The sequence below is a fragment of the Rhinatrema bivittatum genome, chromosome 4 (assembly GCF_901001135.1).
Source record: "Rhinatrema bivittatum chromosome 4, aRhiBiv1.1, whole genome shotgun sequence".
Lineage (NCBI taxonomy): Eukaryota > Metazoa > Chordata > Amphibia > Gymnophiona > Rhinatrematidae > Rhinatrema > Rhinatrema bivittatum.
Genome location: NC_042618.1, coordinates 250,008,051 through 250,021,019, shown reverse-complemented (window position 1 = coordinate 250,021,019; position 12,969 = coordinate 250,008,051). Strand labels below are relative to the sequence as shown.

The 12,969-nt window shown below is 48.5% G+C and overlaps 1 protein-coding gene across 1 annotated transcript in view; it reads right to left on the bottom strand.

The window, feature by feature from the left end:
* ETFBKMT (electron transfer flavoprotein subunit beta lysine methyltransferase) overlaps window positions 1-4,510 on the bottom strand; it is a 36,474-nt gene extending 31,964 nt beyond the window's left edge. The window contains exon 1 of the mRNA XM_029600013.1: window positions 4,212-4,510. Within this exon, the coding sequence (XP_029455873.1) occupies window positions 4,212-4,486 (275 nt within the window). The 5' untranslated portion in view covers window positions 4,487-4,510. The remainder of the gene's footprint in view (window positions 1-4,211) is intronic.
* Window positions 4,511-12,969: the final 8,459 nt, after the last annotated feature.

The following is a 12,969-nucleotide window of genomic DNA, read 5'->3' as shown; positions in this document are numbered from 1 at the left end:
GCCTCCAGTCAGGCTCCCATTCACATACACCCCCCTTGACTCCAGTCAGGCTCCCATTCACATACATTCCCCCTCACCTCCAGTCAGGCTCCCATTCACATACATTCCCCCTCACCTCCAGTCAGTCACATACCCCCTCCCCTGCCTCCAGTCAGGCTCCCATTCACATATCCCCCCTCCAGTCAGACTCTTATTCACACCATTCAGGCTCCCATTCACACACACCACACCCCCAGGTCAGGCTCCCATTCACACACACACCACACCCCCAGGTCAGGCTCTCATTCACACACATCACATCCCCACACCTCAATAAAACTCTCATTCATTCATTCACACACACACCCCACCGGAGACATTCTGCTGCTCCTCCTCGTGTGCCTGCCCATGCACTAATCAAACCACGCGAGTCTACCACTTCCTCTATGCTGATCTCGTGCATCGCGAGTTCAGCATAGAAAATGTGCTAGCTGCATGTGTTTTGGAAAGCGAACACCAGTGTTACGGGAGTGCTGGAAGCGGTCCCATTTCTGAAGATTGTGTACCCTTGGGCCACGATGCAACCGCAGAGGAGCTCCGGGAAGCACCGAGGCAGGCGAGGAGTGCCCAAGCATGGGCTGGAGATGAGGAGCCCTGGCCTCTGCCAAACCTGAACGCATCGAAGAGACCCAGCAACGAAATGTTGGTCTCTGGAGTAGCCCTCCGGCCACTCGATAGCCCTTTCGGACCTGTCGTACGGGAACGGCAGATGCGACAGGATGGACAGAAGCTGAGGGCTGGAACAAACAGGATGAGACGAGACTCATGATATTTGACGGACTCCGACAGAGTCACAAGATCAAGAATTCTGAATAGGTACTGCCACACCACACAAGGCAGGTCACGGACCACGCTGGTGGTTCCCTACTCAGGTTGCTTGGAGGTTTCAAGATGAAGACTCTGGCGAGGCCTGCATCGAGGCACACCCTCCACAGCCTGGCAAGGCACGGACCACACTGAAATGGAAAGGTTTAGGCAGAGTTCTTAGTCACGGACAGAGACAGACACAAGGGACTCCGAAGACCCGGACAGGATTCAGGCTTCGGAGTAGGAGCTCGGAGACGGAACTCGGAGCAAGGAACACTGAGACGGGACTCAGTGTAAGGAACATTAAAAGCCGGGATCTTCTGGAGGCTTGCGCTGCCGAGGAAAAGGCAACTGGAATAAAAGAAGTCATCTAGGACATCAGGAGGTTTCGAAGATTTGAAGAGAAGGACAGGAACATCAGGACGTCTGGGACCGACAAGTCGGAGACACTGGATCAGATGAGAGACCATGACGAAGATGAAGACGAAGACATGGAATTCCAACATGGAACAGAGTGCCTAGGAGAAGCTGGAATGCAGAGAAGTCCTAAGGAGGACTGGCTCCTTGCGAAGGCAATGAAGACCGGCCCTTTTTATATGGCTGAGAAGAAACGCCCACAAAGACATCATCAGGTGGGACCATGGAACCATTCCCACGCTGGCCCTTTAAGAGGCTGAAGGAGGCGTGGCCACACACCTAAGGTGGAAGGAGGCAGGACCAGGGACAGCAACCATGCTGTGAAGCAGGCTCGAGGCATCGGAGGCAGCTCCTGCTGCTAAAGAGAAACTGAAGACAGTTCCAGGCTGAAGAGGAGCTCCAGGCAGCCTCCTGGTCGCAAGAAGAGGAGCGACGATGGCGTTGTTGGCTCCTGCCGCAAAGAGGATGCTGGGGGCAGCTCTCCCTGCCGCGGGAGAGAGCAGGCCCGCGCCGCGAGGGAGGCAGGTTTCAGGACAGCCTCCAGGCCGCACGGGAACAGCGTCTGCAGCCTCCTGCCGCAACAGAAGCAGCAGCAGTGGCCTCCGGGTGACATCAGCAGCTCCTGCTGCGAAGGCAGGAGACTTCAGAGCGGCCTCCTGGCCGCGAGAGCTGTACAGCAGCGGCTCCAACCGCACAGAGGAGACGTCGGTGGCCTCCAGGCTGCAGAAGCTGAAAAAAAAGTGAGAGGCTACTCACGGCTCCGGCTGCGGGTAGACACATAACAACCAGCACCGAGGAGGAGTAGCATGGGCTCCTTCTTCTTTCTTCGGCTGCTAGTGAGATGGGGTCCACCGGGGCCTCGCGGGCCTCTCCCTGCTCCCAACGCCGTCCTACTGGGTGTGCCGGCCTGTGCAACTGTATGGTTTGCACATCCAGTAACGCTGTGCCTGCTCACAGGGCCAGACTCTCCCTTCTTTGGCTGCTGGCAGCATGCAAGGCCTCTTCTTTGGCCGCTGGCTCCAGGAGCACAGGCAGCAACGCTGGGCCTGTTCTTTGCCACCGGCTCCAGGAAATGCCAGTGGCGCCGCTGGCCTCTGCCACTGCTGCAGGTCCTTGCTCTTGCTGGTGGGATTTCCCCTGCCATGTCTCTGTTCCATGCTACCACAGGACCTTCCAGCTGGTGGCAATGGCACCCTTCCCCCCTGTTGCCACCCGGGGCAGACTGCCCCCCTTGCCCCACCCCTTTATTATGCCTCTTGGTTTAAGAATACGTCTGAGAGATGCAAGGGTGGGTGCTTGTGTCTGTGTTTGGGTAGGTGATTTCTGTGGTAAGGTATGGCTGTGTTTGAGGAGGAGGGGGTATGTTTGTAGGAGTGCGGATGGGGTAAATTGTGAAGCTGCATCATTTGTTTTTCCTCTCTGTGGGAGGTGAAGGGCATAGCTGTTTATGCTGGGCAAATACGAGGGAAGGTAGGATGTGCAGTGTTTGGAAGAACCTTTTTATGCCATCCTCTCTAAGTCGCTCCAGTTATTAGCCTGTCTGTCTCTCTACCTGTTTTATTCTGTGACAAAGTACTAGACAATTGAGAATGTTTGGAATGGAGCACAGGTAAGCATTCTAACAGTCTCCCATAAAAAGCAATAGAAACATAGAAAATGACGGCAGAAAAAGACCAAATGGCCCATCCAGTCTGCCCAGCAAGCTTCCACACTTATTTTCCCATACGTATCTGTTTCATCATCCTTGTTGGTAACTGTTTGATTCAAATTTCCTGCCATCCCCTTTCATTGATGCAGAGGGTAATGTTGAAGTTGCATCAAAGGTGAGCATAAGGCTTATGGTTAAGGGTAGTTATTGCCGCACCCAGCAAGTTACCCCAATGCTTGTTTGCCCAGATCGATGCTTTGTTTGATGTTGTCTGACTGTAAATCCCTTTTTCCTCATTTCCCCCTACCGTTGAAGCAGAGAGCAATGCTGTATATGCTTTCAAAGTGATGTATTAGGCTTAATTGGTTTAGGGTAGTAACCACCATAATAAGTAAGCTATTCCCACGCTTGTTTACCCAGATTATGAAGTTCATTCCTTTTTGGTTGTTGTCTGAAAGCAAATCCTCTTTTCCACATTTCCCCCTGCCATAGAAGCAGAGAGCAACGCTGTATATGTATTCAAAGTGATGTATCAGGCTTAATTGGTTTAGGGTAGTACCGCTGTGATAAGCAAGCTACCCCCACTCTTATTTGTTTACCCAGATTGTGAAGTTCAATCCTTTTTGGTAGTTGTCTGAATGGAGGCTTGGCTCCCTAAAACTACTGCTCTTATGTTTCTGGGGGTTTTTTTGGGGGTTTTTTTTTAACTTAGACAAGATATTCATATTTTCTTCCTGCATGCAAATTTCCATCCCTTTTTGGACAATTATTGTGCTACAGATGGACAGACTGATCCCACTTTATATAAAAGCAATTATATACACATTCTTCCTCCCTCACACACACTCATGCTTACTCTCTTACACACACAACTTAACAGCAGGCAGGTACTGACTGTGTACAGCAGCCAACAACACACTGCAGCCTATGCCTTTGTTTTGTCAAGACTGGCATGCAGCAGACAGCAACTTTGATTTTTGAAGGTCACGCCTAGCCTTTATATATAATTATATCCATTTCTTTCCCACATTCCCTCTGTTGGACGGTATGCCTGTGTAGAAATGTGTGGGATGTGTGTGAGAGAGAGGGGTGGGTGTCCCCCATTCTATTCTTTATTTTGGAAAGCATAAACATGCCTTTCCAAACGAACCGTAGAAGTTTCTGGGCAAAAACAGGCAAGTCACTGGCAAGCTGGTTACATTTCAGCATGCTACATACTCAAGAATCATCCAGGTCGGCACCCCTCCAGTTGCTTGACTTTAAAAGAGCAGCAGGTGGCGCTATGTTCCTTCCTACCCACCTCGATAGTGCTTGGCCCCCTGGCCAGTAGATTGCCCAGTAGGGATCGGCAAAGGGCCAGCGATCAGGGCTGGCACGCCAGAAGCGGCAGCGGGGAGTGAGCAGGCGCAGACGGATTTCTGGCGTCAGGTGATTGCTCACAACCTCGGTGTTGTCCTCAATGAATTTCCGGAGCTCCGGGGCGGAAAATTCTCCATGGCTCCCTGAGCGAAAACACGAGCCGCCGGCGCCTTTCAGAGCCCGGGCGAGCAGGATTCTGCAGCTTCGGAAGCGCATTAGCGATCAAGCTGACGAGCTAAAGGAAACGTCTCCCGGCAGAATTTCCGCCGAAAAGAAATGTTGGGATCTTTCCCGTGATGCAATCAGCTGGAGACGCGCATTGCCCACCAGAAGTCCAGGCTGCTGCCGCGTCCGACGTGTGCGCTCCCGAGATTACTGTGTGCTGCCCCTCCCTTGGGGACGAGCCTTCTCCTATTGCTTCAAATATTTTGTTTCAGTTTCTCAGTAAAGTTCCTTTATCCTTCTTCATTTTCAGTGAGAAAAGAGGAACGTGCCTGCATTTTTACCAACCCGAGTAGACTTTAATTATATCAGGCTTTGATATAATAACAGGTGAAGGTTTTATAACAGCGATAGTCCGGGAAATGTGCTTTATGACTGCTGTAATAGATGATTCTGAGCAGGCTGATGTCAAGTTTGTACTTTTATTTTCCACTGAGAAATTCCATTTGCAGCTCAGTTTACCCAAAATATGGGACTTAGAAAAAGTTCTGGCAGAAATATATTCATTAAACTTAGCAAATAAAAATGTTAATGTAACCCCTTCCCTGAGTGCAGATCAACGAGGCCAAAAAAAAAATGTATAAGTTCTTTGGGGCAGGAACCCAGGCTAGCTCGCCAACCTCCCTCCCTTCTTCCCCAGGGTGTAGGCCATTTCTGTGGGGAGATGAAAGGAGACCTTTCTGTTACCAGTGCGGGGTGACTAACTCTTCCACTGAAGTTCCCTGGATTAGGGAAATTCTGATACTCTGTGCGCTTTATGCCAAAGAAATCAAAGAAGCCCCTGTGTTATTGTCCAAATAAATATTTACTGTTGCAAATGGTTGTAAGATGGCACAATACTGATCCACAGAACCACTAAATATGTTCTTACAGGATTTTCCTCAATCTGTGCAGGAAAATGTGTTGCCAATGTCCAGGGTTTTAGGAAAAAAAATAGTCCCAGGTGCGCAGGGTATACTTTGGATGGGCAGACGACCCCCCCCCCCCCCTTCCAGATGTCCAAAATACTAAGCTGCTGCACAGAGAGTTAAATTTCTCTCTCTCCCCAGGGTGTTGGAGAATCACCAGATGGGTGTCCTCTTGAACAGTAGGCATTGCCTTTACTCACTATTAGATGATTCAGCCCTTCTTTGCTCTTATACAGTCCTTGTTCTTGTTCTTTGAATCCCTGATGGGAGGAATCCCTTGGAGCAGGATTCTCAATGCTCTCAGCAGGAAGGAAGGGCAGTCAGAACTTTCAACCTGGATCTTGAAATTAGGTTTACAAAACTGAAGATAACTCTGGGATGGCTCACAACAGGTCACTGGCACCCCATCCTCACCGAGGCAATGGAGGAGCAGGTCTTCCCTAACTTGCCCAGGAGCTGAACAGGCTCCAGCGAGGCCCCTACATTCAGAAAGATAAAAGTCCAACAAATGCACTCAGAGGTTTCTCCCACCAGACAGGTTGTATACTGCCTGGGAAGAACCCTTTCCAGCCCTGGCCAGGAGCCCCAAACAAGACTTGCTTGCCTAAAACTGGCTGGGCCTGTAAAACGGATGACAAAAGGGGGAGTGAGCGAGAAGGAGGGGGTCTGTCTTCCCTGAGGCCTACCTGGCTCCGAGGACTCCGAGAAACAGCTGCCGGCAGGAAGCGCTGGGGGCGCGGCTGAGTGACGTCAGCCAGGGCGTCCCTCCACCGACTATAAAAACAGCGGATTTGCGGCGCTTGGACGGCGCTGGTGCGCCTCCTAAGCCGCGCGCTCCGAAGGGGCGCGCGGCTTTGCCCGGCTTAGCCCAGAAGAGTCCGGAGTTCGGCGCTGTATTTTGGCTCTAAGACCTTTTCTATCCAGATTGATGGGTAGAAAAAGAAAGGCAAAGATTGTTACATCTTCATCTACACCTTCAGTACCGCACAGGACCCATGGACCAACATGTCATTCGACAGTTGGAAAAGCCGGATGAGGACAGTTTGGGAGCTACGTCGCTAGTATCCCTAAGTCCTGGCGAAGGACCTTCATCTCCACCGCAGCCGAATCTGGAACCATCAAGAGAAGCGGCAAGTAAACTGGTAGGAGCAGTTCAAGTGGACTCACATGAATTACAATCATCTGTTTCTCCTAGAACTTTGGATATAAGTTCTTCCCTAACTCTAGAAGTTGCTAAAGTTAAGCTCCCAGTTGATATTCAATGTGGCATTGACTCGGTAGCAATACCTGAAAATGTGATATTGGTAGACTTAGGGCGGATGATCTCGCGACTTGATAATAATATTATGCTGATGAACAACTCATTGTCGACTGTGATTAATGGTAATAGGGTGTTGATAGATGAACATACTAGGAAAATTAATCCATGTGAGAAAGATATGGGTGTTTTGACAAACAAGGTTCAATTGGTGCAGAATTCTGGTGATGTGTTTATTAGAGATAGCATTGTTATGCATAAAGAAATTGAATATATAGAAAACATGCTTAGAGTTAAGAATTTAAGAATTACAAATTTTCCGCTGACACGTTTGTTATCACCAGAGGAGATGTTAAAAAAATTCTTAAGAGAAGTACTGTTTTATGAGGATGATGCTATTCCAAAATTATCTAGAATATTTTATTTTCCTCAAAAAAGAGTAAAGAAGGATAAAGATAATATGGGTTCAGATGCTCCCTCTAGTTTAGGGGTATCAACTTTCCTAGAAGAGTCTATAGACATAATTACCAATAGGGCAACCCTTTTTATCTCTTTCCTAACAGAACAGGACAAGGAGAATGTCTTCAGGAAGTTTTTTAGGTATAAGGATGTGCTTTTCTGTGGTCAGAAAATTCAAATTTTCCCTGATGTGGCTCGTGTGACCCAAGCAAAGAGGAAACACTTTTTAACTTTAAAAAATCAGGTATTGGCCTTAAATGCAACTTTTTTCTTGAAATTCCCATGCTTGTGTTTCATAACATATCAAGGGAAAAAAATTGTTTTTGCAGACCCAGCACACTTAGAAATGTTTTTGTTAGATAAAAATCAAGCCGCGATTTCAGAGAATGAAGTCCAGTAAAATAGAATAACCTCCTTCTTTCTCTGTTTAAATTAAACCAGGGCACCCAATAATATTAGGAGGCCCTAGTTTAGGTATATGATTAATATATATGAGTAAATATATATTATTTCTTTGTCTCCCCCAATTATATGATATGTTAACATTTCTAGAGATATGTTAAATCTATTATATGTGATTGAATACTGAATGTATAACATATTTTCTTGTTATTTTATGAAGATCTCTTCAATGAAAATAATAAAGTTTAAATTAAAAAAACCCCAAAAAACGGATGACAAAAGATGTTAATATAGGAGTAAGTAGACCTCAGAACCTCATACTTGTTCTGACTGGAACAACATGATATTTTGTGAGGTATTTAATCATTGGTCTTAAGGAACCACCAACCATTCCACTTAATTTATTCCAAATAATTTTATATATATATATTATATAAATATTTTTTTTTCCTTTTGCTTAAAATATGGATTAAACCTCCTGATATCATCAAAAACAGAGCATCACAGAAGTTAACATGTTCGGATAGACTAAGGATTTCAAAGTTGAATGATTTCACTCAAAAAATTCTTTAAAGGAAAGCACTTGTCTGAATCCTGAGTTATTTAATCACCCTATCCTCCATGTGCTTCTGCCAACTGTATATTTCAAATGATTAATGGCAGTGAAACCGACCACTTCAAATACTGTGGATCAATTGGTACATGTTGAAGCCAAGAATTTATTTCTCCCAACCGGTACCTTCATAAAAAATCTAGTACAAGTCGTGTACCCCGATACATTTGAGATTGTAGTATATGCATTTCTACAGTTGGGTCGATATTGATCTCCCGCTGTTATCAAACCAAAATACTCTGTGATGTTTTTTGGAGCCAGTCTGATTGACAGAATCTGAAGTGTGCACATTGTCGTGAGCTTAAGAGCTCCTTCATGGAAAACTTGGAATGAGCATATCAACAAGATACGTACAGATCTGCTACCAATGTTTTGGATTTCATTTTGAATGAGGCATGAGAATATAAAAGGGCATTTTGTCAAATGATAAAATTTGCTCTTAACAGCCCCTGAATCAGCCCGTCACTGGGCGAAACTCAGGCCTAGAGTTGGGCATTCACGGAATAATTGTTTTACTAATAAACCTTTTTGAGGGCCTTCGTCATCTCTTTGTTTACATCCCTCAGGGCTTTGTTAGACCGACTTCCTTCTTGTTTTTTGGGCCCGTTTTATCTATTGGACTTCACTATAAGCTGATTTCTTGGGCTCCAGCTTGCTATTTTGCACCGCACCCTTGCCTCATGCTTATCACACACTACGTTCAGCGTATCTTGAAAGGGGAGCATGATGACACGGCTCCCTACATTCTCTCTTCTTATTGTGCAGCATTCACTGGTATTTTCATGAGGACAACATGACATGCGCAGTAAGAGGGTCTTCCCTTCTTTGCTCTAAGTATGTTTCTATACTAGGAACCAGCAGCCATCTTAATTTAATATAAAAATTGTTATGGTTTTGGTAAGAATGTGAACCCTGGGCTGAGATGAGCGATGTCTCTGCCCACAAGGAGGAGCCCTGTGGGCCTCACCGTTGGTAGGCATGGTCTCAGTGATGTAGGACACAGCTGAAGTAGAGACTTTGAGAGAAAAGACAAGGCATGGCCCGCAGAGCGGGAAATGTAAATAAACACGGTTCTTGAGCAATAGGTTATGCCCAGGGTGGCACCGCTGGAGTGAAAGTCCGATAGTGGCCCGCAGCGCGGGGTACACCAGGAGATTCCTACAGACAGGTGGAGATTACCTCAGAAGTGCAGATCCAGTAGTGGCCCACAGCGAGGGGTACGCCGAGAATGACTGTACTGATGATGAAGGTGTTGATAAGGTCTGAGGTACAGGAACCCGGATGTGGAACTTGTAGAAGCGATGATACCCTGCTGCTCAGGATATGATGGAATAGTAGTTACTGAAGAGGAACGGTAGTGGCCCAAAGCACGGGGTACGCCGCAGTAGCTTCAGTAAGACTGGTATCGTAGAAGGCACTCACAAGAGGAAGTTCCAGGAGAAGTCTCAGGCAGGAAGGCCCTCCGAGGAGCGGATAGCCAAGAACGTGGAAGGGCCCCCGAGGAGCGGGTACCCAGAGCGTCCGAACACCAAGAGGAAATACTGGAACTGGAGATCCAGAAATGGAGCGGATTCAGCAACGAGGGAAGTCCTTGCTAACTCGTAGTAGCAGAGGGCCGGTCAGCTTAAGTACAGCAGCAGGTTGACATCATCGGGAGGGGACGCCCCCGTGGTTCCCGCCATGACGTGTACAAAGAAGGCCCTTGCGCACGCACCTTAGGTGATTCCGGAAATAAGATGTCTGCAGCGCCCACGCTGACCCAGGAACGCCGGGGTGGTTGGCGGAGGCCGCCATTCATCCTAGGATTGACAGTGCGGGGAAAAAAAGAGGTGAGCATGAGAGGTCGCAGCCATCTGCGATTGACAGGTGTAATAGTACCCCCCTTCTTAGGGCCCCTCCCTGGGGGTTTTGGCTTCCTAGGTGTTGAGACCGTCACTTCCCGACGGCTTTACTCCGCCTACCTTTCCTTTTCTGCGGCTCCCCCTGCTCCTCATGGACGTCTGGCTGCCGCGGCGTCTGCCTGCCGTCCTCTCCGGCGTCCCCAGACCGGCTTGGGCGCTGCCTCCTGCCATGTTCTACTTGTACCTTAGGGCGCGTGCGCCGTGCGGCCCTCATTCTTATTTCCTCATTGACGTGTTCCTCAGGGGCATCCCCCTGTGATGACGTCACGCTGCCCAGATATTTAAGCCTACACTTTATTGTTAGTCGTTGAGTTAGCAAGGGGATTCTTACAGATCGGATTCGCTCTACGTACTCAGCTACTCTGCCTCTCCAACTTCCATTGGACTCTTTCTGCTAACGGGGTACCCATTCCTTGGGGGGGGGGGGCCTCTTTTGCTTCTTTCAGGTCGCTATCAGGTAACCGGTACTCGCTCCTCGAGGGCCCATGTTTCCTGACCCACTGCCAGCATCTTTCTCCTCTTCTACTTGGAAGAATTTGCTACAGACACCATCAGTGTTTTACTACTATCATCCACCCCTCAGAGCTGTCTCCCTGGAACCAGGTACTCGCTCCTCGAGGGCCTGCCTCCGTTCCAGCGCCAGTGCCATCTCCTAAGTGGAACCGCTGTGTGAGTACTTTGCCAACGAGTCTCCCTGCTCCCAGGGATCTGGTACTCGCTCCTCGAGGGCCATCTCTCCCTACCTCAGGGCTTCTCCATATTTGGGACTCTGTGAATGTTCTATTGTATTCATTCTCTCAGTTCTCTCCACTACAGCACTGCTACCGGAGGAACCGCTGTTCCAGCGCCTGGGAAATACTAGTCCATCCGGGCTACATCTTTTACTCACTACTGCCACCTCTGGTGACTTCTCAAACTGTCTAAATAAAGATAAATCTGTGCTTGTTTGTCCAAGAGCTGAGCCTGACCTGTGGCCCCTCACGGGACTTCCCAACTATTCTCCTCTGGTCCAAATTCTTCCCAGGATATGAGGTACTCCCAGCGTCTTCCATGTTTCCGACATCAAGGATATCCTCCACCTGATAAGTAATGTCGTCTTCAGCAGAGAGAGGTTGAGGTTCAGGTGTCTTCCTCGAGAAGTCCGACAAGATAAGCAGTTTTAGAAGGAGATGTGGAAGTCGTTGTGGATTTTAAGAGAGGCTGGTAGCTGCAAGCTGTATGTGACTGGACCCAGGTGGCGGAGTATTGCAAAAGGCCCTATGTACCAGGGCGCAAATCAAGCCAAAGGCAGTTTTAGGTGAATGAAGCAGGTACTGAGCCATACCTTGTCTCTGGGTTGTAACTGCGGAGCTGCTCTGTGATGGTTGTCGTAGAACATTTTGGCTTGTTGCCCAGCTTTCTGCTGAGGCCTGGGCTGCAGGAGATGATACTGACAAAGGTAAAGTAGGTAGAGGTTGACGTCCATAGACGAGTTGAAAAGGCGACGATCCTGTGGAAGCTGATGGATGGGAGTTCAGTGTGAATTCTGCCCATGGGAGCAACTCAGACCAGTCACTTTGTCTGGCATTGACATAGGCCCGGAGAAACTGTTTTAGCGTGTGGATCATCCTCTCGGTCTGTCTGTTTGCTTGTGGATGGTAAGCTGATGTAAGATCCAGAGATATATCGAACTTTTTACAGAGAGATCTTCCAGGAAAATAGCCCGCAGACAACCCAGGTTTTAAATTCAATAACATAATCAGTCAAAGGTTTGGTACCTTGTTGTAAATGCAGGAGTGCAGATCCAGCGACAGTCTTGCGGGCGAGATCATCAAATACAGAACGAAAGAGGGCAAGGAAGCCTGTCAAATCTTTGAGAATTGGATCATTACGCTCCCAGAGAGGTGAAGCCCAGGCCAGGGCTTTCCTGTCTAAAAGAGACACTATGTATGTAGTTTTGGTCACTATACCTGGGAAATAAGTAGGTTGCAGTGAAAAGTGAATACAGCACTGATTTAGAAAGCCCCTACATAACAGGGGATCACCTGTAAAACAAGTAGGTGCTGGCAAGGGTATGGAGAGTTGTACAGGCATCATCGGTGGAGAGGAGATGGCCTTGTCAGGCGCTGATGGAGAATTCAGCCGAGAGCTTAGCTGATTGAAGGCGTTAGCCAAAGTTTCTAATGTCCTTTGTTGCTCAGCAAGACATTGGGCTGGGCCAGGTGAGGGATGGCCTGCAGGGCTGAGACCTGAGCCGGGTCCATGGAGTTAGCAATCTGTTATGGTTTTGGTAAGTATGTGAACCCTGGGCCAAGATGAGAGATGTCTCTGCCCACAGGGAGGAGCCCTGTGGGCCTCACCGTCGGTGGGTGTGGTCTCAGCGATGTAGGACACAGCTGTAGTGGAGACATTATTGAGAGAAAAGATAAGGCATGGCCCACAGAGCGGGAAATGTAAATAAACACAGTTCTTGAGCAATAGGTTATGCCCAGGGTGGCACCGCTGGAGTGAAGGTCTGATAGTGGCCCGCAGCGCGGGGTACAACAGGAGATTCCTACAGACAGGTGGAGATTACCTCAGAAGTACAGATCCGGTAGGGGCCCGCAGCGAGGGGTACGCCGAGGATGACTGTACTGATGATGACGGTGTTGATAAGGTCTGAGGTGTAGGAATCCGGATGTGGAACTTGTAGAAGCGATGATACCCTGTAGCTCAGGATATGATGGAATAGTAGTTACTGAAGAGGAACGTTAGGGGCCCGAGTTACGGGGTACGCCGTAGTAGCTTCAGTAAGGCTGGTATCATAGAAGGTACTCACAAGAGGAAGTTCCAGATGAAGTCTCAGGCAGGAAGGCCCTTCGAGGAGCGGATAAGCCTGGAACGCGGAAAGGCCCCCGAGGAGCGGGTACCCAGAGCATCCGAAAACCAAGAGGAGATACTGGAACTGGAGATCCAGA